This window comes from Indicator indicator, chromosome 6, assembly GCF_027791375.1.
Source record: "Indicator indicator isolate 239-I01 chromosome 6, UM_Iind_1.1, whole genome shotgun sequence".
NCBI classification, from domain to species: Eukaryota; Metazoa; Chordata; class Aves; order Piciformes; family Indicatoridae; genus Indicator; species Indicator indicator.
Window position 1 is genome coordinate 8,766,421 of NC_072015.1, and position 24,533 is coordinate 8,790,953.

Below are 24,533 nucleotides of genomic sequence, written 5' to 3' on the forward strand. Positions count from 1 at the left end.
GTGGCTCATAAACCCACCATGCCAGCCCAGTCACTACCACTGCAAATGCATACATCCACTGGGAGCTGTTGTCAACCAAAGAGGTAATCATTGTTGTTTGGCAAGACTGTGTTTAGACTGCTGCGTGCCATGCCTTGTCTTTCATTGGATAACAGACCTTTGAGAAGTTAGCAAAAGCTTAAATGGGCAATTCAAATAGGAAAGGCAGGGATGATGAAAATTAATTCCAGGTGCAAAGGGAAATTAAAGGGAAATAACGGAACAGATGATAATAGAAAATCAGAAAAGGAACAATTTTCCAGAAGGAAAAGCAATGTGTTTTGTTGTGTTTTGTTTTGTTTTAATTGAAAGCAAAGAGAAAACATAAGTGCTCAGCAATTAGAGCAGTCGTTCAGGTTTCCTGTCATTTCAGAAAGACACCTAATGCGTCTACATCTTGTATTGAACAGAGATGCTAGAACAAGGCCTGTGCAGTCTGGAGCAAAGGATATTTGGTCTGCAGAGTTCAAAAGAAACCTTGCAGCAGGAATTTGTTGGAAACTAGTCTGCAGAATAAAGACGGTTGGATGTGGATTGGGAATAAAGAGCATTATGTTGCTATTGCGCTCAGTGGTACAATGCCCAAATGGAGACCAGTGACAAGTGGCACACCTCAGGGGCTGGTACTGGGACCTGTGCTGTTTAACATCTTTGTCAGTGGGATTGAGTGCACGCTCAGCAAGTTTGGGGATGAAACCAAACTGTGTGGTCAGATTGATATGCTGAAGGGGAGGGATGCCATCCAGAGAGACTTGGACAGGCTTGAGAGGTGGACCCAAGCCAAACTCATGAGGTTCAACAAGACTAAGTGCAAGGTCATGCACCTGGGTTGGGGCAATCCCGAGCACAAATATATTCTAGGAGAGGAGTGGCTCAAGAGCAGCATCAAGGAGAAGGACTTGGGGGTGTCAGTTGATGATAAACTCAACATGAGCTGGCAGTGTGAGCTTGCAGCCCAGAAGGCCAACCAAAAGGGCTGCATCAAAAGAAGTGTGACAAGCAGGATGAAGGAGGTGACTCTTCCCATCTACTCTGCTCTTGTAAGGCCCTGCCTGAAGTAATGCATCCAGTCTGGTGCCCCCAGCACAAGAAGTACATGGAGCTGCTGGAGTAGGTCCAGAGAAGGGCCACAAAGATGATCAGAGCGCTGGAGAACCTCCACTATGGCTGTGAGAGTTGGGGTTGTTGAGCCTGGACAAAAGAAAGCTCTGGGAAGACCTTATAGCAGCCTTCCAGTACCTGAAGGAGGTCTACAAGAAAGCTGAGAAGGGACTTTTTTACAAGAGCTTGTAGGGATAGGATGAGGGGGAATGACTTTAAACTTGAGGAAGGTAGCTTTAGACTGGATATTAGAAATAAATTCTTTACAGTGAGGGTGATGAGATGCTGGAAGAGGTTGCCCAGGGAGTATGTGGATGCCCCATCCCTGGAGGTTGTTCAAGACCCGCTTGGATGAGGCTTAGTGGATGGTGAAGTGGAAGGTCCCTTCCAATCTAAGGGAAGGTCCCTTCCAACCTAAACTGTTCTATGAATCCATGAATCTGGTTTTTATTTACATGAAGTTATTGTCGTTAAACAAAATGGCACATTTAGTTAATTGCATCTTTATGGCCAAGCAAATCATAGAATCATAAAGGTCATTTCCAACTGAAACAATTCTAGGGTCAGCAAGTTCAACCATTATTTAACTCTACCATGTAGTCTGGTGCTAAACCATGTCTCTTAGCACCAGAAAATTGCTCTGTCTACCCCAATGTGGTAAGAGTGGCTTTGTTCCTAAAATGGAAGCTGGTTATGTCATGTATCAGCAGCATTAATAGATGCAGTGATTCCCAGACAGAGGTGAGAATAACAAAACTGGTTGTTGTTCTTCAGGAAAACTTACTAAGTTATGTTGGCTTTGGGAGGGCCTTTGATCTGCCTGCCACACCTCTCAAATTCAAAAAAGCAATTGACCCCTATGTTGGCTCTTATGGGACTTTCTGGAAATTGACATACTACTGAAAAGTGTGGGAAACTCTTTAAGAAGGTACAGAATAGGTCAGAGATGGCTGGCTCAGGCTCTTTTTCCTTGGACTATTACATTTTCTGTTTTGAATAACTGCTTTTTCAACTGCTCTTCCTCAGCTTGCTGATTTTGTTCCTGTCTAGTGTCCATCCAGTACATCACAGCCCACAAACCTCAGTAACTTTAACCAAAAGAACCTTCAAACCCAGGATTAGCTTAAAACAAAACAAAAACAAAGTAAGGGAAGAAATAAGCTTTTAGACTTCCTAATGTTTGAACATTTTATAGTATAGTTCAGTCATGTTTGTAAAATTTCTTTTACATCACGTGGATGCAAGATATTTTGATTTGTGGTACTTTTTTCTCATTAAAACCACAAGTCTTGCTTAAACCCTTCAAACCATTGAACTTCAAATGCCTTAAGGACTATAGCAAAGCCTTCAGAGGTGTTTCACAGCCAAACAGCCCATGAAAATCTCTAAGGTTTAGTTTCCCTCTTGCTATTCTGGAGTAATAGCTCAGACAGCAGAAAGCGGGATGGGAGTGTTTCACCCTCTTGCTGTAAAGTGCAAGTCCCAGAAAGATCTCTGAGACCCTGAAACTCTGGAAAAAAAATCAGAACAAGTTCCCCAAAGCACCAAGTATTAGGCAGCAACTGTGATTGCATTTGTGGTGACAGTCTCAAGATGAGACCTCAGTGATGTGAGTGCAGGCACTAATGCATGTGGCAGTTCTCCTCCCAGTTCAGCAGACTGATCAGTCTGGGACTGCTGTGACTGATTTCCTCTTTGAAGGCAATTAAAAAAAAAAACAGTGCAAGGCATGGGTTGTTTTCCATTTGTGCCAGTACCACCTTTTTGGGGAACAGCAAGGGTGTGAAACCAGCCTACAGAGCCTGCTGTCAGCAGTGGGTGTCACAGCCCACAGCCAGTCGATAGTCATTAGGAGCCAAAAAGGCAGAGAAATGAAGCCAACTCGAGCAGAAGATGCAGCAGCAAAAAAGAGAACAGAAATTTGGCATTTGCTTCTCACATTGTGGTCTGCCTATTTATTCTTGCTGGATTAAAACAGTCATGGCTTTATACTAATGCAGTTCATTCCTAGCCAGTGATTATTAAGCTCTTGAGAGTATTTTTCATGAAAAAAAATGAGGTAGTTCTTCTGAGAAATAAGAATGAGAGGGAAAGAGAGCTGTTACTTTCATTAGCTCGGAGCTGTGTATGTTTGGAGAGGATAAAGAAGAGCCACATTCATGGCTGATGGAAAGCACAGCAAGACTCCTGGGGCACAGATCCATGTGAGAGATGATACTGAAATTCAGGGAAGAGCAGTCAAAATATGGAAATGGTTTTGGTGCTGTACTTGGCTTTTAATGAACCCGCCTTTTGGGTAAATTCCTTTTGACTCCAGTGTTAGTTTTGCCCAACTGTGAATCCATGCTTGTTTACCCTGAGTGGGAAAAGCTTCCCAGGGGCAGTGAGGGCACAGCTGGTGTGGGACAGAGGGAATATATATTATGAAAGGAAAGAATCTTTAAAAGGTGTTAGTTCTCCAGGGAATGACCTCAGCAGTATCAGTTAGAAACAGCTCTCAAAGAAGAGTTGTTATGACTCTGGGATTTAGTAATTAAGGCACCTGGGTAGCAGAAGTGGTGGCTCAGTGATGGGGAATAGGAGAGAAGATGAGCAGCAAGAGGTATTTCATTATGTTTCAGCTGTGGGTTCGTGCAGCAGGAAGCCTAATTCAGCAGCAGTAGTGTGCCATTCCCAGTTTGCTCAATGGGCTGCTTCTACACCCTGTATCCCCCAGTATCAGCCCGTTACTTTTAGAGCATCTCTAAAATATCACAGCAGTGGAACACAGTGTGATCTTACATGCTGTAACTAGAGGCAGCTTAAAAATGGAGGAGGGGGAAAAAGGAAGGTCTCTTTGGATCTGCATGGAGAGGAAGGTGGTGTGTACTCATCTTCAAAGCACAGCAGATTCCAGTGAAATCAGAAAGTAAAAGGAGATTTCTGATTTCCTGTTCTTTTTACCCTCACAATCTCTTCAGCATAACCAGACAATTTCGAGCCTTGATGCTGCATGTCACAGCCCCTGCACAGGACAGAGCCTTGTAATGGGTTCTCTGGATAAGGAGATATTTCTCTAGGCAGTCGAGCACAAAGAGCTGGAACAGAATTAAATGCTTTGGCAGGATTATCTTTTTTCCTTCTGCTTTAAATGGAAAGAAGATGTTTTCAGAAATGTCTGTCTGTCTCTCCATTACCCCAAAGAATAGTTGTTTTTTAACCATTTCCCCTGAATCAGTTGTTCTCTCTGTGTCTTGCTGGGGAGCCTTTTTTTTCCTACAGAAAATCTACAAGCAGCTGTATCTGGCAGTGATATTTTACAGGAAAGAGGATTGTGTTGCCAATGTTCAAAATGAAAGGAAGAGCAACAGCAAAATCACCAACCTTCCTGCATAAAGGGGCTCAAATAGTATTTCAGTTTGGAGTTCTGATAAAGAAATCTTCTTTGTTTTAGAAGTGCCTTTTGGCTGTTCCTATGAAAACCGACCTAAATTTGGCACACTGAAAGCCTGGGAAAATTTTCCATTGAGGCATATAAGAATTTGCCAGCCAAAATAAAATCTCTGGTGGTTCTGTGTCTGTGGAGTGGGTGTGCTCATCCCTTTAGAGCAATGTTCTTGCAGAGGTTCCTGAGCTCATGGCTGAGGCTAATACTTAATATACTAGAGGTGAGCTAGAAACACCGGGCTGCTGCCTTTTTATCAGGAAGGGTGACAATCTGTCTTGTCTTTATGAATCCAGACTGGGGGTGTGCAAACCATGCAGATCAGTTTTACAGGCGGTGTCGAATTCCATCACGAGCCTGGGAAGTGATAGCTCCTTAAAAAAAATTTTAAACCCAAAACATCATCAGCTTTTGAAAACCACACAGAACCCATCCTGTATGCTGACTGAATTACACAGGTGGGTATTTTTTAGGGAGAGAGTGTGCATGTTTCAGCTCAGGTCTGGGAGAGGTTATTGCAGTCCTGGTAGCTGTGGCAAGGAGAAACCCTCTCTCCCATCAGTGTTTTCCTTTGTGTTCCTGGCTTACCTCTCTGTGTGTCTCTGATCACATGGATGTTGTTTCTCAAACCTATCATGCTGCATTCTCCTAGAGAGCTGGTAGCTCATGGGTTAGACTGGTGCACTCTTTGCTGTGTAAAATCATGGTGGTAAACAGAGTTAAATCCAATTGCATGCCAGCCAAAGGTTTGTTCCCCAGGGCTCAGTTGTGAGCCAGTTCTTTTTAATATCTTTATTAATGATCTGGATGAAGGGATTGAGTGCTCCCTCAGTAAGTTTACATATGACAATAAATTGGATGGAAGTGTTGATCTGTTCAAAGGTAGGAAGGCTCTGCAGAGGTATGTGAACAGGCTGAATAAATGGGTGAAGGGCAGTTGCATGAGGTTTAAGAAGGCCACGTACAGGCCACAACAACCCCATGCAATGCTACAGGCTTTGGGCAGAGTGGCTGGAAAGCTGCCCAGCAGGAAGGGACCTATGGGTGTTGATTGATGGCCAGCCGATTATGAGCCAGCTGTGCACCCAGGTGGCCAAGAAGGTCAGCAGAATCCTATGCTGTATGAGACCAGCAGCAGTAGGGAAGTGATTGTCTCCCTGCACTTGGCACTGGTGAAGCTGCACCTGGAATACTGAGTTCAGTTTAGGGCTCCTCAATACAAGAAAGACATTGAGTTGCCAGAGTGTTCAGAGAAGGGCAGTGAAACTGGTGAAGCGTCTAGAGCACAAGCCTTAGGAGGAGCAGCCTAGAGAATTGGGATTGTTCAGTCTGGAGAAAAGGATGCTGAGGGAAGACCTCATCTCTCTCTACATCTCCCATAAAGGAGGTTCTAGTAAGGTGGGTGTTGGTCTCTTCTCTAAAGTAACAAGCAACAGGACAAGAGGAAACAATCTCAGGTTGCTCCAGGGGAGGTTTAGATTTAGTGTTAGTATTGTCAAGCCCTGGTAGAGGCTGCCCAGGGAAGTGGTGGTGTCCCCATCCAGGAAGGTATTTTAAAATGTGCTGACATGGCACTGCAGGACATGGTTTAGTGAGCATGGTGTTGGGTTGAAGGTTGGGCTCAATGGTCTTTGAGGTCTTTTCCAACCTTTACGATACTATGATTTTCTCTGTAAATATGAGGGGGACAGCATGCAATGTAACTGCACCAACTGACCACCGCACACTTCTGCTTTCATCAGGGAGGAAGGGTAACAAATTCTTCAGGGTTTTTTTTTTAAGTATTGAGACTATCATGATAGTGTACATGATAGTACAGTGCAGAAAGCTGTATTCTCTAACAAGTTCAATGATAACCTGTAACCCTCAGCTAGGGAATTCAGTCCCAGGTGTGTGGACTGTTCGAATTCTCCAAGCCCCTTTGTTAAAAGCAAAGGATAAGAAATGGAGGAGAATGAGTGAGCAGAAAAGTGGAACTAGAAGAAAACTTCTGAATGTTTAACACCCTTTCTGTCACTGGGAAGTTTCTAATGCAGTCCCTTTTGTAATCCAGGCATGATAATGATATCAGGGGGTCATTGTCAGGGTCTTTGCTTTTGATAAATATTAGTTCATGGAAATGTCTCTTTCTGTTGATTTGGAATATTTATTTTAAGCAGTGTTGCTTTTATTTTTTTTGAGCTTTCTCTTTCCTGCACCCTGTCACGCTTCCTCAGGACTGCCAGCAGTCTGGAGCAATGCAGAACAATTTGTTAAAGGTTATAACTTTGCTATTGTTATAATCCATAATCCTGTTGAATCTGATTGTTAATACTGATCTATAGAGTGGATTATGGATTCCACTGAAAGGAAAAAAAACAGTGTCAAAATAATAAGGACTACAATTTCTCTCCTTTTTTACTGTTGTCTGTAAAATGGAAAATTTTTGCCATCTGTGTAGTTGTCTGAAAATTTATTTAATTTCCCCTGTCTTGTCTTTTTATCCTCCTTTTCTGAAACAACAGCTGAGGAAGTGGAAAGACTGGCTGCAATGCGTTCAGATTCTCTGGTACCTGGGACTCACACACCTCCCATCAGAAGAAGAAGCAAGTTTGCCACTCTTGGAAGGCTATTTAAGCCATGGAAATGGAGGAAGAAGAAGAGTGAAAAATTTAAGCACACTTCAGCAGGTAACAGCTGTGGTCTGGTTAGTTTGTCCATCTGGAACTGTTTGTTCAGCAAGGCAAAAAATGTGTAATTCAGCCCCAATTTCTACATGTTTTAAGGCTGTTGAAGCTTGTCTTGGAGAGATCCCTCAGATTCAAAGAGATCTTTAACTTTACTAACGGCTTTTTCTTAAAAACCAAACAGTATGTTGGGTACACGACAAGAAAAGCGGTAGCTCAGCAAAGTTCTGCTGCTAGAGCTAGAGGGCAACCCAGAAGGAATCTTGTTACCTTGATTTAGTGTATTAACGGGTAAAGGAAGTGGCACTATGAGAAGACAATGCTAGTGAAGGATTTAGCCAGGATGAAACTCCTATAACTGCTAATAGAGAGTGAAAAAACCACACAGCAAAGGTGTTGACATGATGTTGAGTAATTTGTGTAACCATAAATTGTTTGTTCCATTGGGCAAGAAAGATGCGTTGCTTTTTTCCTAAGAAAAACAAATCTCTTTTTCAGCCACATCCTTCCTTCTGCCATCACTTTTTAACACTCCTGCTGGAAGACTCATTTTTTTAATTAGAAAATTAGTATGGAAAAGTGCAAAAATGTGGTTTTCTATTGTAAATTAGCCTGATTGAGGCATTGATGCACATGGTGGAAGTTTGTACCTGGCAAGTTTGTTTGTGATCTCTTTTGAAGGTTCCTTTTCTTTGTCCTTCCATGATGACTAATAATTGCTACGTGTGATTTTGCAAGACTTAAGCCTGGATTGTATGTGAGAAAACAATTTCTTTCTGCCTTCTTATTGTTCTCACTATAACTAGAAAAGAAAGCAGTCAGGATCTTGCTCCTTCAAGTGCCAGAAGAGGCTTGAGTTACAGCCCAGTTGCGTGCTGACCTGTTTGTTGCACAGTAGAAACTTCCAGGCAAGACCTGACTGTACATTCTGGCACCCTGAAGCCTGTATTCCTGAAAGTGGCCCATAATTGTGTGTGAAGTCTCATGGAGCTAGATGTGAATTCTTGCATGAGGTCAAATGCAGAATTAGAGATTTCAGGGTTCATACCTAAACTCTCTGTTGTGTGCTGTTTTAAGTTGCTCTCTGATTCGTTGGACAAAGAGTAATGAACTGGAATAGATGGCTGTAATACTCTGAGTGATGATTGTATTTTTTCACTTGATAGCTGAGAAGGTATTATCACAAAAAATGACATGTTTCAGCAAAACATGTTTCTTATCAGTCATAACCATAGTGCAGTGTATCAGGGTTTCCATGAAAACCACATAACTCTTAGGGACACATAGATGCTGTGGTGGCAACTAGTTTGAAGCTAGTTCCAGCATGCTGGGTGAGTTCATTGCAACAAGGATACCCACAGCAGTTCAGGAGGTACCCTGGGCTGCAAAAGCCTGCCCAACATTTTTGTGCTTTAGCCAGCTCTGGGAGCAGGGGGTGAGTTGCATACTGCTGTGGTTAGACTGATTAGTTTAAAGCTGATTTTAACATGCCTGCATAGACCGTTCTGGGCATTACAAGAAGCATTTGGTAGATTTGCCCCATTTACCAAAACATTTGGAAAGTACTGAGTGATTAAAACCAGAGTAAAAATTTGTGTTTCCTCTTCTCAGAGGAATAGGAGGCTTTATCAGACATGCCAGTATATCATATCAGGAGGAAGCTCAAAGGAGCCCTTCTCACTCTCTACAGCTCCCTGAAAAAAGGTTGTAGTAAGGTGGGGGGTGGTCTCTTCTTCCAAGCAAGAAGCAATAGGACAAGAGGAAATGGCCTCAAGTTGTGCCAGGGGAGGTTTATCTTGGACGCTAGGAAAAAATTCTTCGCTGACAAGGGAGATGAAGTGTTGCAATAGGCTGCCCAGAGAAGTCGTGGAGTCACCGTTCCGGGAAGGGTTCAAAAATGTATAGCTGTGGTGCTCAAGGATATGGTTGAGTGGTGACTTGACATTGCTGGGTTGACAGTTACACTTGATCTTGGAGGTCTTTACTAACTAATGATTCTATGATTTCCTCCACTAGTAAGAAAGACTTGAGCGTCTGGAAAAAAGCTAGGTCTCAAGGCTGCAGGAATGGTTCTTGATTGCAATGCTGGATTTGATCGCAGCTGAATCCAAAACTTTAATTATTTTAAAAAACATTTTTACTTCTAGTAAGCCAACAGTATCCTGCAGCTGCTCTGCAGCATTGGTATTCCTGTCAGCTCCCCTGCTACTAACTGCAGCAAAATTGACAAGGATGTTGGATTTGCTGAACACCCTACAGGAGGCAGAGGGAGAAGTTTCCTTCTGGATTGTATGACAGCTGGGGCCCCCACAGTTTCCATCATCCCTGACCCCAGGTAATGGGGATCCACCAGGATACTACCAGACCCCCTTCCCCCCTGTAATTCAGCAGCATTGAGTGAACCTAGGATGTGTAATACGAAAGATTTTATGTATGGAAAACTAGGGTTTTTCTGTCAGTGTTTCCATGATCTCTCATCTAATACCTCTGGTCTCTCTGAGAAAATATATTTAATTTTTATAATAAATCAAAGGACAAGCTTATGAGATGGCATAATGAGAGCCAGCATGAGGCTGTGTAATACAGGCTTATTTTCCTCTAGTGCACTGATAAATGTGACACTTGGGTGGAAAAAATTCCTATTATTGTCCTCCAGGCATGCACCCAAGCTTTCCCACCTGCACAGAACATCAGTAATTATCAAAAAATAAATACTAATGTGAGTGGTTTATTAGACTCCTATTTGCTGCAACAATAGGTTCAATTATTTTTAATGTCAGAAGTGGTAAGGGTCAAAACATGACCTTATCTGTTGCAACTTCCATTGAAATTAATGGGAGATTTTTTTCTAGCAGAGGACTTGAAGAAGGAGAGAGTCAGGCTGATATTTAAGGTTGAAAGGTTGCTTTTTCCTTGAGATTTCTACATGCTAACAGGTTGTATCCATATCTTTATCAGACTAAAAGTTTATGTATTCAGAGATTAATGCTTTCAAATACAGTTTGGTGGTCAGTGGCAAAACAAAGAAACCTTTTAGGTAATAGGAATAATTATCTTCTGACCCCCTGGTAATTGTGTAAGATGAGGTAGAAAAATCTGTACTTTGACTGATGGGGGAGCTTAATGTTACACTTATTCTGTGTGGTTCCCTTCAGCACATCAATAGTCACATTGTGATTGAGGGTAACAAGTCCCATCCTCTGTCTTCATGACTGTACTGTCACTGACTAGCAGAAGGTTAGAAGGGTGCTTGTGTTTCCAGACACTTTGTGTGCTTATAGATTATGTTGCTTTTGGTATCCCTGTAGTGACTGTGCAGAAGAGTTCAAAGTCTGACATTGCCTTGCTGCTGACTTTAGTCATGAAGGTGAAAATCATGGCTTTTGATGCAGACATCTAATGCCTTTGCCTTGCAATTGGTCTGTCTGTGAGCATCATTGTTAGGTATTTTGTAGAGCAGCCAGAACAGGTAGAAAAGATCATGCCATGGGGTGGTATGTTGCTGCAGATGGTAAGCACCAGATGAGGCCACATCTGGCATTTGATTTGAACTCTCTCTTCTGCTGGAAGGGGGAATATTAAGATGGTTCTTCAGTACATGCATTGTGAGTGACAGATGGGCTCAATGTATGGATAGGCTCAACCTCAGAGCAAACAGGAGGGGAGATTATAGTGTGAGGGATGCCAGTGTATCACAGTGGGGCTAGAGACAAGTTAATTCTCACAGTAATCCTCTCTTGGGACAGAAGTGAAGCTCCCCCCAGCACAGAGCATTTTTCAGTGTCAGGATGGCAAATCATTTTAGGACAAAAGATCCTAATGAAACTTCTGTGGCGGACACTGAAGCTCCCACAGTACAATATAAATCTGGAGAACAGGTCTCATGAGAAGGTTCTGAGGAAACTGAGGTTATTTAGGCTGGAGAAGAGGAGGCTCAGGGGACACCTTCTTGTGCTCTATAACTATCTGAAAGGAGATTGGAGGCAGGTGGGTGTTGGTCTCTTCTCCCTTGCTGTAAGTGATGAGAGGAAATGGCCTCAAGTTGCACCAGGGGAGGTTTAGTTTGGATGTTAGAAGATAATTCTTCACTGAAAGGACTATTAAACAGGCTCCCCAGTGAGGTGGTTAAATCCCCATCCCTGGAGGTGTTTAAGAGACGAAGAGTTGTGGCACCAGGCTCTGTAGAGTTAGATAATGGTTGGACTTGGTGATGTCAAAGGTCTTTTCCAATTGAAACAAATCTGTGATAAATGCTCCTGATAGTAAAACGTTATATATAGGGAGTTAGACAATGAAATGAAACTCAGCCACAGTGTTATCCATGCTATAGCCACAAGTACAGCATATATCTTTTTAACTCACCTAAAATTATGTTTTGCACAGAAAGTTTGGAAACCTTTATTACCATGCCCCTCACAGCAATAAGCAACGTGATAAAGCTGACAACTCTAGATTTGGGAATACAGGCAGCCTTCTAAATAGCAAGATTATATCAGTTGGTGGGATGGTTTCCTATAACTGATAAGGAGCACTCTCACTTGTGGCAGAAGAAGCCAAGGAATAAACTGAATTTTCATTGCCCAAGCACATGGCCTTGGCTGGGTGCAGCTGGGATGGCTCTGGCAGGCTGAACAAGGCTTTTAAAGCCATACAGGGCTCTCTGAGAATCAGCAAAGCAGAGAGCGAGAAAGCTATCTCCTCAGACAGACCTTTGTCATTGTTTTTTAATACCTTGATCTTGTACTGCACTTCTTGATGTGAATTTGAAAACAGTTTCTGGGTGTGCTGTTGGTTTATTGCAGTGCTGTGCACGTGCTGGTGAGATGTCATTTCCTGGCGATGTTTTGGAGAGAGAACTGCTTCTGAAATGAAGAAGCCTGAGGGAAGATAGATTCTCAGCTTACTTGAAATATTATTGAAGTTTTTCATCACTATATTCGTCAAGAGCCAACTGCTTACAGGCTTTCAGCAAAAAGAAATTCAGTTGCTTGCGGGAGTCTGAATAGGGGAAAATGTCTTATTTCACCATTTCACTTTTTGGATGACCTTCATTTTCAAGAACTGGTGTGTCATCTTTCCCTGTCCTTGCTCCCTAAGCTTCTGTGCTGAAGCAGAGGGGAGAAGAAAACATGTAATTTATATTTGAGAAAACCGGTTGGAATGAGAAAAGAAGAAGATACTGAGAAATTAAGAAGTGTGTAGAAAGCTCAGTTGTGAGTAGGAAAGACAAGAGACTCAGCAATGTTTGAGTAAGGTCCATAGGTACCCTGTACAATGAGCAGAGAAAGTCCGGTGTCAGAAGAAAGCTCCACAGCAGTTCTCTTGTCAAGTAGATGGTTGTCTAAGACAGTCAGTAATACAGAGAGAAAAGGAAATCTGTTTTCTCCTAGGTGCTTTAAAAACTCCTTCCATCTGTGTCCCAAATCTCCCTCCTTCCACAGGTCAGTGAGGATGGATCAGTCCTCCAGTGCCACAGCCCCTGTGGCCAAGACCCATGAGTGAGCTAGCTGTGCCCCATTCTGTGGCCAAAGAAAGGTGTAACAGTGACTAACAAGCCTTGTGCTTGGGGTACCCTCCTGAGGAGAGGGAAGACCCAGTCCTGCTTCATGTGAAGCTCTGTTTGGTTAGTGTTAAATTTCAGAGCTTGGTATTCAGGAATGCCTCTCAAGGTGTAGAAGCGAGGAGGTTGGAGGGATAAAGACTGGAACTGAACAAAGCAGACTGGGATATCAGAAGAGCTGAAAGGCAAATCATCATGAACCAGGTATTATTAGTTGGATTGGGGAAGGTTGGGGGACTAGGACTTTCTGGGCAAGTTTGTGGGTTGGTAGTAGCCTAATAGAGTTCTGTACAGAGGATGACAATCTTCTCATTAGCAGTTAACTCAAATAGCTGAAGTCTGTGTGCTGGATCTAATGATTGAAGCCTGATAGGGTAGACAATGCCCAAAAGGGAGCAGCTGGAATTTTTTGTTTTGTTTTGTTTTTTAGGCAGTGCATACAGGCTCTTCCATTTACTTTCACTCTCACTCAAGGCATTTAAAAAAAATCAACCATGCCAAAACAAAATCCGCTCATGCAACCTTTAGCTGCCCCCTTTCAGAATCTGCACTAAAACAGACATTCATTTCATTCTCAAATGCTATTTTTTTCCCATGCTAAGCCTCAGTACTTTGTTTTTTCCAAACAGAGTTTTTTTTAAAAGTAGCCAATAAAAATTCATATGTCAATGTGTTTATATAAGTTAAGTCTTCCAGTCAGCAGAAGGATTGTTTAAATTTGGCAACACTTACAAGCAAGGCTTTTCAATGTTTGTAACAAATAACAAGAAGAAAACAAAATGTGGTGAATCTGTGTGATTAGAAGAGCTGCTATTCATAAGCCATACTCAGATGATTTTATTGCTACTGCTGATTATTTCTAACTGAAGTAGGTAAATATTTTGAACTTTGCCTTCCAGAACATTCCAACTGGTAGAAATTCAGTAATGTATTGCCAGTACTGCTCTTAAACCTGCCTACACTTCCTTCTGCTTTGCCTCTCATATTTGTTCATGTAAAACTCTGGGCTGTTAAACTAGTTGTGCTCTTTGGGTGAAACCTTTGCCTGGGAAAGAAAAGGAGGAGTGCAGCCTGCAGACATGCCTGCCCTGGCCTCTGCATATACTTATAGAATCATAGAATTGTCAGGGTTGAAGGGACCTCAAGGATCATCTAGTTCCAACCCCCCTGCCATGGGACAGGGCACCCTCCACTAGATCAGGTTGCTCAGAGCCACATCCAGCCTGGCCTTAAAAACCTCCAGGGATGAGGCTTCTACCACCTCCCTGAGCAACCTATTCCAGTGTCTTACCACCCTTATGGTGCAAAACTTCTTCCTAACATCCAGTCTGTCTGACCACTTCTAGTTTTGCTCAAATCCCCCTAGTCTTATCACTACACAACATCCTAAAAAGTCCCTCACCAGCTTTCTTCTAGGCCCTCTTCAGATACTGGAAGACCACAATAAGGTTTCCTCAGAGTCTTTTCTTCCCCAGACTGAACAGTTCCAACTCTTTCAGTCTGACTCCATAGGAGAGGCGCTCCAGCCCTCTGATCATCCTTGTGGCCCTTCTTTGTACATGCTCCAGCACATCCATATCTTTCCTGTAATAGGGGCTCCAGAACTGGATGCTGTAATGTACATTAGGGGAGGTGGTCTTGGAGAGATACATTTTGGGTGGTTTAGTGCCTCCTACCAGGTTATTTAAATCTGTCCACGAATGTCCTGTTTTCAGCCTGTACTTTGAAAGCAGTGAAGTTGTTTGGATCATTGGCTAAAGAGGAAAATATATTTTAAAGCACTTTTGGGTCCCATTCTGTTCTCCTGAATTTTGTCGAATAAATCCTGTGATCCCACATGAAAGGTATTAATACTTTCTTCTACTTTCAAGACAGATTATTTCTAGCTTTAGGAAAGGAGGACTGAGGTAATGGTAGGTTTTCTTCCTTCATTCACTTATTCTTAAAACTGGGAAATGTAATTTTGAATTGGCAATGAGAATGAGAGAGGATTATCCTCTTCATTATAGCTAGGTCTGAAGTTACCCTGAAGCCTGAAATATCCCAAAGTCCTGGTTTTGTCCACAATGAAGCCTGTTAATAAGCCCACGTAAAACCCACAAAGGTCCTTTTGCTGGGAGACAGTGAGCAGGTGATACAGACACTGGTCCCAGCCAGGTGTTTCTGCTGTGGTGGAGCAGCTCATAGAGCATTAACACATTGCTGAAAATCAGTGATCATTTCCAGGGTTTTGGGAGGAGAGAGAGAAATGGCACTGATGTGAAACTTTATCCAGACTTCCAAAAAAAAAGGGGATGCAGTGTGGTGAAACCCCCAGCAGCACTAACACTTTTCAGAGTTATTGAGTGCTTCTTTGTTCACCGTTTTGTGTATTGTTCTGAGGGAGGTGCAAATTGTCATTCTCTGAAGCACCTTTTTGTAGGAACTTGGGCTGTTCATTAATGCACCTTGACTTAAGCAACTATTTTTATCTGAAGGAAATGCCAGAAAATAAGCATATTGTATTTCCATATTTTCTAGATGAATTTTAGAAGACTTCTTATTCAAATTTATATATCTGCTTCAAATTTCAGCTAAGGTATTAACAAGTCTAGCTAAAAATTCAAATTCTAAATGACCTGACAAGAAGACATCTGTGTTTTAAATCTCTGACATATTACACTGCTTTGGCTCAAGGTCACAACACAAAGTTAAAATCCATTCTCATTTCTGGTTTCTTATTGATACAAAATTACACACTTGATCACAGAATCATGGAATCATAGAATAATTTGGGTTGAAGAGACCTTTAAGATCATCAGTTCCAACAGTTAACCCAGCACTGACAAGGCCACTACTAAACCATGCCCCTCAGCACTACATCTACACATCTTTTAAACACCTCCAGGGATGGGAACTCTACCACCTCCCTGGACAGCCTGTTCCAGGACTCAACAACCCTTTTAGCAAAGAAATTTTTCCTAATATCCAACCTAACGTCCCCTGGTGTAACTTGATGCTGGGTGTTTTTGTCCTACCACTTGTTACTTGGGAGAAGAGACCAGCTCTCACCTCACTACAACCTCCTTTTAGGGAATTGTAGAGTGAGAAAGTCTCCCCTCAGCCTCCTTTTTTCCAGGCTGAACAACTCCAGCTGTCTCAGCCACTCCTCACAAGAGTTGTGCTCTAGATCTTTCACCAGCTTCCTTGCCTGTATTTGGGCATGCTCCAGGACCTCAATGTCCTTCTTGTAGTGAGGGGCCCATGTATCCTTAAGTTTGAAAGTGAAATGTTAATTCTCTTTGCATGCACTAACATGTCTTCATGTCTTTTGAGAAGCTGTTCAGAGGATAATGGATGGATATTTATCTTTTTAACTTTTATTAAAAAAAGTTTTAACTTTTTAAAGATAAGATTTTAACTTTTTTTAAAAAATTGACATTTTGCCTTTGTACAGAGGGAGCAAAATTAGCCTATGTATCTGCTTAACGCTGTGAAACCAGAGAGCCACAGAGGTTTTTAAAGACAATGGTCACTTTCAACCCTGCAGTTAGATACACAGCCCAAAAGTTATGGTGACAGAAGACACTTCCTAGTCAGGGAAAGCAGTGGATGATGTTTGCTCCTTTATTGCTGAAATTACAAATTATCATTGTTTTTAGGTTTGTTATTTCTAGCAGACTAAAAGATATCAAATGCATTCTGCAGTTGCAGATTTGATTTTCACACAGAAGGCAGTTAAATCAACTGTCTATTATACTTGAATTACCCCCAAGTCAGGGTATAGTCACTCCTCTGGGAGTGTGTGTTCCAGTACAGAGCATCAGTGTTTGTGTCTTTCTGAGATCTGCTGCAGAATATTTCCAGGATTTACTAAATGGACTTTACTTAGATGGACTGAAAAATGAATTTTGGGACTGGGATTGTTCTAGCCCTGTGCCAGCTCCTCTCCTCTAAGAACAGGTTCTCCTCCCCTCGATTTTGCCCTTGCGAGGCCACATCTCGTGTATCATATCCTGAACTGGGCTCCCCAGTTCAAGAAAGACATGGAACTACTGGAGAGAATCCAATGGAGTGCCACAAAGATGATTAAGGGACTAGAGAGGATGAGGGACCTGGGGCTCTTTAGCCTGGAAAAGAAAAGACTGAGAGGGAAACTTACAAATACATGTAAGTATCTAAAAGGCAGAGGTCAAGAGTATTGGGCTGAGCTCTTTTCACTGATGCCCAGTGATAAGAGAAGGGACAACAAGTACAAATTGGAACATGAGGAGGTTCATTTAAGCATAAACAAGATATTATTTAGTTTGAGGGTGATGGAGCACTGAAACAGGCTGCCCAGAGAGCTTGTGGAGACTCCTTCTCCAGAGTCTTTCAAACCTTGCCTGAATACAATCCTGTGCAACCTCATCTAGGTGAACCTGCTTAGCAGTGGATTTTGGATTAGATGATTTGCAGAGGTCACTTCCAACACCCACCATTCTGTGATTCTGTAATGGAACATGTGAGACAAGGCCCTTAAATGTGGCCCTCCTTAGAGGGGAGGGGGACATTTAATGAGTCTCTTTTGGCTTTATGCTAATTACATTCCCAGCTGCTGTGAAGATTATTGTACACATAATAATTGTACAACAATGCATTCCTGATAAAATAATGCAGTAATACAATTACTCCAAATTAATACAAATTTTGAGGACTGGAAGGGTATATGGATTAGAGAAAGCTCTTTGCTGGAGATGCTTTAAGAAGTGTTTTACCAATGGATCAGCAATCATGGAATATCTGATTGGGGAGAGAAAGAATGAGCATCTTTGGAAGAAGCTCATTCTTGTATAAAAAAAATTGTTGTATATCCTCAGCTGCTCTTGCTGTGACTCATGAATGTACAGTCTTCATCAGACTGGGTCCTTACAGATTATTTTTTGCTTTCATTTAACAACAAAATGTGTTGAAGCTGCTTTTTATTTTTAGCTTGCATTTGAAGCATGGAAATTAATTAGTATTGCTCAGACTGTTGACTCTGGTTCTTCAGGATTTTGCTGTCCTTTTTAAAGATGCAGAGGAAAATAGCAACATTTCCCTCTGACATGGAGCCATGAGGGAACTGGTCTGTGATGAGAACAAAGACAGAGATAGAGGGCAGCTATAGTACCAGGTTATCCCAGTGACCTAGAGAAGCTGCAGATCCTTTATGACAGGATGCTGGCTGATCAAGAACAAGGGATAATGGTTTCAGATTGAATGTGGATAGATTTAAACTAGATATAAGAAAGAAATTTTTTATAGTGAGGGTGCTGAAACACTGGCACAGGTTGTCCACAGAAGTGGTAGATGCCCCATCCTTGGAAACATTCAAGGTCAGGTTGGACAGGACTGTGAGCAACCTGATCTAGTTGAAGATGTCCCTGCTAACTGCAGAGGGGTTGGACTAGATGACCTTTAAAGATCCTTTTCTGATTCTGTGGTGGCAGGATCCTGCATTTGTGCCCCAAGTAATTTTTGTTACTGCATCAAAGCAACAGCCATTGAATACTGGCATGCACATTTGTCATCCGTCAGCAATCTGTGCTGTGCAGGTGCGTGTCTTGAGGCTCGGTGCAATCCATCAGTGGCGCTGCAGAGGCTCGGTGCTGTAGCTGGGGAAAGCTGATGCATTGCTGAAAGGTGGGATTCTAAGTAGAAACATAGAAAAGATTCTCGATCAGAATCGAGGGAATCGAGGAAAAGGTGGGATTCTAAGTAGAAACATAGAAAAGATTCTCGATCAGAATTTTCTGAGAGATTCTACCTGTGCTAAACATCAAGAGGTTCCTCTGCAGAAACACCAAGAGGTTTTATCATTGCTTAAGCACAAATCCCAATTTTTACACAATACATTCATCTTTTGAATCCTGTCCATGACACCAGTTTATGCGTTGCCAATTGAGAGGGTCAGCAAAATGGACATAGACACCAAATTTAAACAAAAAATAAACTTATCTTTTACTTATATATAAAACAGCTGAAGAACAAGCAAAATAATAATGCAGCAAGGATAAAATAATAATACAGTAACAATAACAAATATCAAGGCAATGCACCCAGTCATTACTATATAAGATTAGCTATAGTGAGTAAGAAAGATACATCACCAGTTGCCCCAATACTTTACTATCATCCATATCTGCAGCCACTGGGAGACCTGGTTATAGTGAGGCTTTGGAGAACCTTTCCTGGCAGTTGGGAAGTCCTACGCAGTGCATCTACTTTTCGGTGAGGCTTCCCAAATTGCTGTAAGAGGGTCCAGTTTTTTATATTGTTGAACAAACAAGTTTACATAACTTGAAATGCAGTAATATCTGGCTTTGTTCTACTGTTAGATTCCTCCCATAGCCTGGCCAGGGCCAAGGGAGGAACGAAGGGAGTATGCTTGTCTCTTTGGTTTTGACCACATCCTTCCCAACATGGCCAAAAACCTGGCTGCGTAGCCTTGACAATCTCCCAGACATGGTCTTGACAGTCCGCCAAGCAGGGCCTTGCTGATTTACCAAACTAGGCTGAACATAGAATCACAGAACCGCAGAAATATTCAGGTTGGAAAAGACCCTCGGATCACCAAGTCCAACTGATAGCCCTACTCTACAAGGTTCACCCCTAAACCATATCCCCAAGCACCACATCCAAATCACCTTTAGACACATCCAGGATTGGTGACTCAACCACCTCCCTGGGCAGCACATTCCAATGCCTGACCACTCTTTCCATGAAATATATTTTCCTAATGTTCAGTCTACAATGTCCTTTCAGGTAGTCGTAGAGAGCAATGAGGTCTCCCCTCAGCCTCCTCTTTTTCAAACTAACCATCCCCAGCTCCTTCAGTCACTCTTCGTAAGATTTATTCTCCACACCCTTCACCAGCTTTGTTGCCTTCCTCTGCACATCTGCTTACATGGCCTTGATACTCTGCTAAACAAGGAAAGTTAAATACGTTCTCACAACATTTCATCCTCACTAATGACTGATAGATACAGATTCCACTAGTGAATGGATACTAATAAAAGAAATGTTTGGTTGTGATTCATCTACAGGTCAAAGGACCGAATGCAGTGCTGTGACTGGAGCAATAGGCCTCAAACCAAAATCGGCTGCTAGGTGAACATCCCAACGAAACATTAGATATTATTAGTATCTGCTAGTCAGTGGCTCCACTGGTTCCTCCACATTTTGGTTCTCTTGACACCAGAACAGAGAGGAAAACCTCCCCTGCCTTGCAGAGAGCTGCCGGGTAGTTTCCGAAAGGTAAATTTGTTAGATGTCTGCACTCAGAAGCAGCACTGAGGAAGTTTTATTCCTAGAGTATTGTTCTGCTCGTTTGTGCTTCCCAGCATTAGGGAAATGAAGCAGGAATCCCTGAGGCCAGTATGGCAGGACCTCGAGTGAGCCCGACTGTGTCTGTGACCTGATTGATATCTGACCCATGTTGTGATTGGGAAATAGGTTAGTACACTAATATGAACATGCAGCCAAATGTCTCTAATCTGGTGAGATTTTTTAATCACAGTATCTACCCTTTATTTCCATGTCTGAGAACTGCATTAAAAAGGCACATACAGCTCAATCTAGAGGGTATTTGCAGCAGGGATGAGAATACTAGGTCCATCATGATCTAAAACGTAGATGGCAGTCACCCAGACAAAACCATTAGCTTCATGAGCTCTTTGCAGGGCTGCTGGGGCTAATATGTTGAGGAATAATAAATAGTTGCTAGAAAGAGAAACTGAGTTGCCCTGTGTGTAGAGATTTAGTAGGAAAAAACATTATGAATTGAAATTAGATTATGACTTGCAAATTGGTGATAGCTTGATGAAGAACAGTTTCTTGCAAATCTTAGTCCAGAGTTTGTTTATACATTTTAACTAGAGTTATTTAAACTGTAAATATGAAACAGATTAGTTATATCAAAATAAACCCTTGGGTGGATGTTTATTCAGTTCATCAACTCATTCATTTTATTTTAATTTATGAAGGTCAATTCAGTTCTGAATTAAAATGTCCACACAAGTGTTTAATGTGACATTGGTGATTGTCCTTGAATTACTTAATTCAGATTGCTTTTTCTGAGTGAGGAGCTCTTGTGCAGGAAAAAGTCAATGAGATGACTACCTGATCAGCTTCCCCAGGAGACGGGATGTAGAGGCTGTGTTTGGTGAGAGCTACACCCTGGGTCTGACCCAAGGTACTAGGCAAAAGAAGACCAAAGGGGTAATTAGAGTATTTAATGAAAAGAGAAAGCTGTTGTGTTCTCTTCCAAATTCTGCTGCTACCCCATCTCAGCCTTGTTGCAAATGATGCCAATAGATTATTACACTCCAAGTATTGCAGAATTTAATTACAGGGGTTTGTTTTGGTTTGTTTTTTTGGGGCAGTCTCTTCAAGTGCATGGCTCCCTCAGTACTGCAGCTTGCCAAGTTGAGTCATTCAGAGAGAATCTTGAATTCTAGTAACAAAAAGGATTACTAAAACCTTCATGTGATTGTCAAAGTATAGGAAACCAGAAGAATGGGGAAAAAAATAATGTCAAAGTCTTGTTAGAAATTAAAGTCATTATTTTGAAGAAATTAAGGGGGTTTCAGACTATTTAAAGTTTGCTTTATTGATACCAATTATGTTTTCAGAGGACTGTTTCAATTCCATAGGAAGGTGTCTATATAGACAAGACTGGAGTAGTTAAAAATAAGATTTATTTTGGTTTCCATTTATTTCTAAGGGCTGAAGATATAATCTATCTGTTGTTAACCGTACCTGAGTTGTTTAGTATCTACAGGATATGCCACACTTAGATAAAAACAGTGGTAGAAGAGATGCCTGCTGTTGATCATCACTCACTATTAGTTCTGTTCTTGCTGAAGTAGCAGGTGTATGGTCAGGGAATCACAGAATGATCTGGGTTGGAAGGGACTTCCAAAGGCCATCTAGTCCAACCCCCTCTGCAGTAAGCTAGAAGCATCCTCAACTAGATCAGGTTGCTAACACCTATTTTAAAGCCAAACACATGCATGCAGATTTTTGAAAGAATAGACCTTAAACAGGTTTTAATTTGATAATTTACACTCTTGGTCCTTTATATCTTCAGAGCTCTGTATGCACCTCTCCAGGTTAATCAGTCAGTGACAAACGATCCTGTTTATTAAAACAGGCAGTAAAAATCAGCATTTCACTGGGATAAATCACACTTTTTCAGCTTAACTGCTAACATTATTTGCTTATCTTAAAAGAGAAGTTATTAGGGAATTTATGTTTGCCGCTAGCTACTGCTTGTACCTGAATACGCCAATCCCTTACCTCCCTATGTTTTGCAGGAACCATGTGGTCTCCATGAGCTCCTCTTTAATTCCTTAGTTTTAAGTATGATGGGGCTGACAGCTGATTATGCATAGATAAGCAGTTCTCTGAGGAAGGTCCAAAGAGCACCCAGCTATGCTTCTGCCTGAAGGTGCTGACACATATTTGTGAAAAAATAGTTGACAATGTTTTGATTTTCTTCTCCCTAAAACTGATGAACCTCCCTGGAGGTTTTTAAGGCCAGGCTGGATGTGGCTCTGAGCGACCTGATCTAGTGGAAGGTGTCCCTGCCCATGGCAGGGGGGTTGGAACTGGATGGTCCCTTCCAATGCTAACAATTCTATGATTCCATGAATTCTCCCCATCTTCACCAGGCACAGGGTCCCAGACAGGCAGTGGTTGAATACCAAAAGCCTTTGCTCATCCAGACACGCTATGAAGGCTTGTGCCAGCTGCACTATCTCCCTTCTGAGGTGCTTTGCTCTCAAAAGACCATGAGACTTGATGTGTGCTCAGCTCTTTGCAGTAATAAGCAATACAGGCCAAGATGTTTTCAGGAGAAGCACGTGTACTCTAAAAGCACTCTTGCAGCCTTTTATGTTTAAGTCCTGTCTCAAGACTCTTTGAAGCCCATGAATTTTCATCACCATCATCAAGAATCAATACTGCATTTACACTTCTGTGCTGGCACTTACTTTTCAGAACTGTACCTGTACCTCTAATAGCCTGTGTGCTTTATGGACCTGATAGAAAGCCCCATAAAAATGATTGTTGGACTCTCTATGGCTATCATGGACATAGGATGAAGCCTGTGTTAAGTAGTCACAGCAGCATTTCTCCCAGTTTCACATCTAATGAGAAAATATGCTGTAGGTAGATTGCACATCAGTAGAGTCCTTGTGTCCCCATTCTTCCATTTGCTTTGAAATGAGGGAGGTAGGAAGGAGAAGGTATTATTAACATGGCTTTTGTTTTTGAGGACAGAAATTAGACTGCACTAAAATTTAACGTAAGCTGATGAGGCTGCACCTTGAGTACTGTGTTTTGGGCCACTCACTACAAGAAAGACATTGAGGTGGAAGAGTGCATCCAAAAAAGGGCAGCAAAGCTGATGAGAGGTCTAGAGAATAAGTCTTACAAGGAGCTGCTGAGGGAACTGGGATGGGTTAGCCTGGAGAAAAGGAGGCTCAGGGGAGACCTTCTCGCTCTCTACAACGCCCTGAAGGAATGTTGTAGCAAGGTGTGAGTTGGTCTCTTCTCCTCAGTAGCAAGCGATAGGACAAGAGGCAACAGCCTCAAGTTGTGCCAGGGGAGGTTTAGGTAGGACATTAGGAAAAATTTCTTCCCTGAAAGGGTTGTGAAGCCCTGGAACAGGCTGCCTAGGGAAGTGGTGAGTCACCATCGTTGGAGGGATTTAAAGGACCTGTAGATGTGGTGCTGAGGGACATGGTGCAGTGCTGGACTTGGCATTGCTGGGTTAATGGACTTGATGATCTTGAAGGTCTCTTCCAATTCAAGTATTCTATGATATTTGCCTGTAACAATTGTATCATTGTTGCAGTCTTTTCACAACAGTTGAGAATGCAAGAAGTTTTTTATCCCTTCTTAAGAACTGTAAAACCTTAATTAGCTGCACTCCAAAGAGAACCTAATGCTACCCCTTCGCCCCACTTGGTCTGTAAACAAGTTGGAACATAGTTTCCCAAACCCCTTGGTGTTAGCCAGGGCATGAAGGGCACTTGGCAGGTGTCTGTAGGGATGTCTCTGAGAGAGAGAAAGAGATTCCTCTGCAGACAGAACAAATACAGAACCAGAGTTCCCCACGAAACACAAGAGGGCAGGTTTTGGCCAGGGTGGAACAGAGGCACTACAGCTTACTAATTTCTTCTGATTCTTCAGTTGATCTTGAAATTTGTACAAAGGCTGTGTAACAGCATCTGGAACTGTTTATGTGATACCCCTTGCTTACTGATAAAAGAAAATATGTTTCCTTAGTCTTCTCAGTAGCTTTCATAAGGGATCAGGCTTTTGCCATCTTTATCTAGGGTGCTTGGGACAGTGTCTTGTAAAATGGTTATTTTTATGTTTCTGCAGTTTACTTTCAAGAACTTAGAGCCTGTCCCATTAGATAGGAAGAGCAAAAAATCAGTCAAAGTCTTAAGTTTCTGAATTCTGCAAATAGCTGACATTTCACAATATTTGATCCTAGTACGTGACAAATTAATTTCAAATTACCTCAGTAATTACACTTTGGATCATGTCTCATTCAGCCTTTGAATTAGTAGTATGGGAAATACTATAGGTTCCCTAATGAGCTTGGAATGTACAACATTAAAGACAAGGACTATCCTGATTGTAGGATAAATAACTGGTCTACTTGTTTTTCACAGGGCAGATGAATGCCCATTGTAACCCCTGCAAGTTGTAAATCTCTCACTTCTGC

The 24,533-nt window shown here is 42.0% G+C and overlaps 1 protein-coding gene across 1 annotated transcript in view; it reads left to right on the forward strand.

Moving 5' to 3' along the window:
- Positions 1–24,533, forward strand: part of PHACTR1 (phosphatase and actin regulator 1) — a 326,072-nt gene that overhangs the window by 187,113 nt on the left and 114,426 nt on the right. Inside the window, exon 4 of the mRNA XM_054381958.1 lies at positions 7,069–7,233. Coding sequence (XP_054237933.1) covers positions 7,069–7,233 — 165 coding nt within the window. The remainder of the gene's footprint in view (positions 1–7,068; positions 7,234–24,533) is intronic.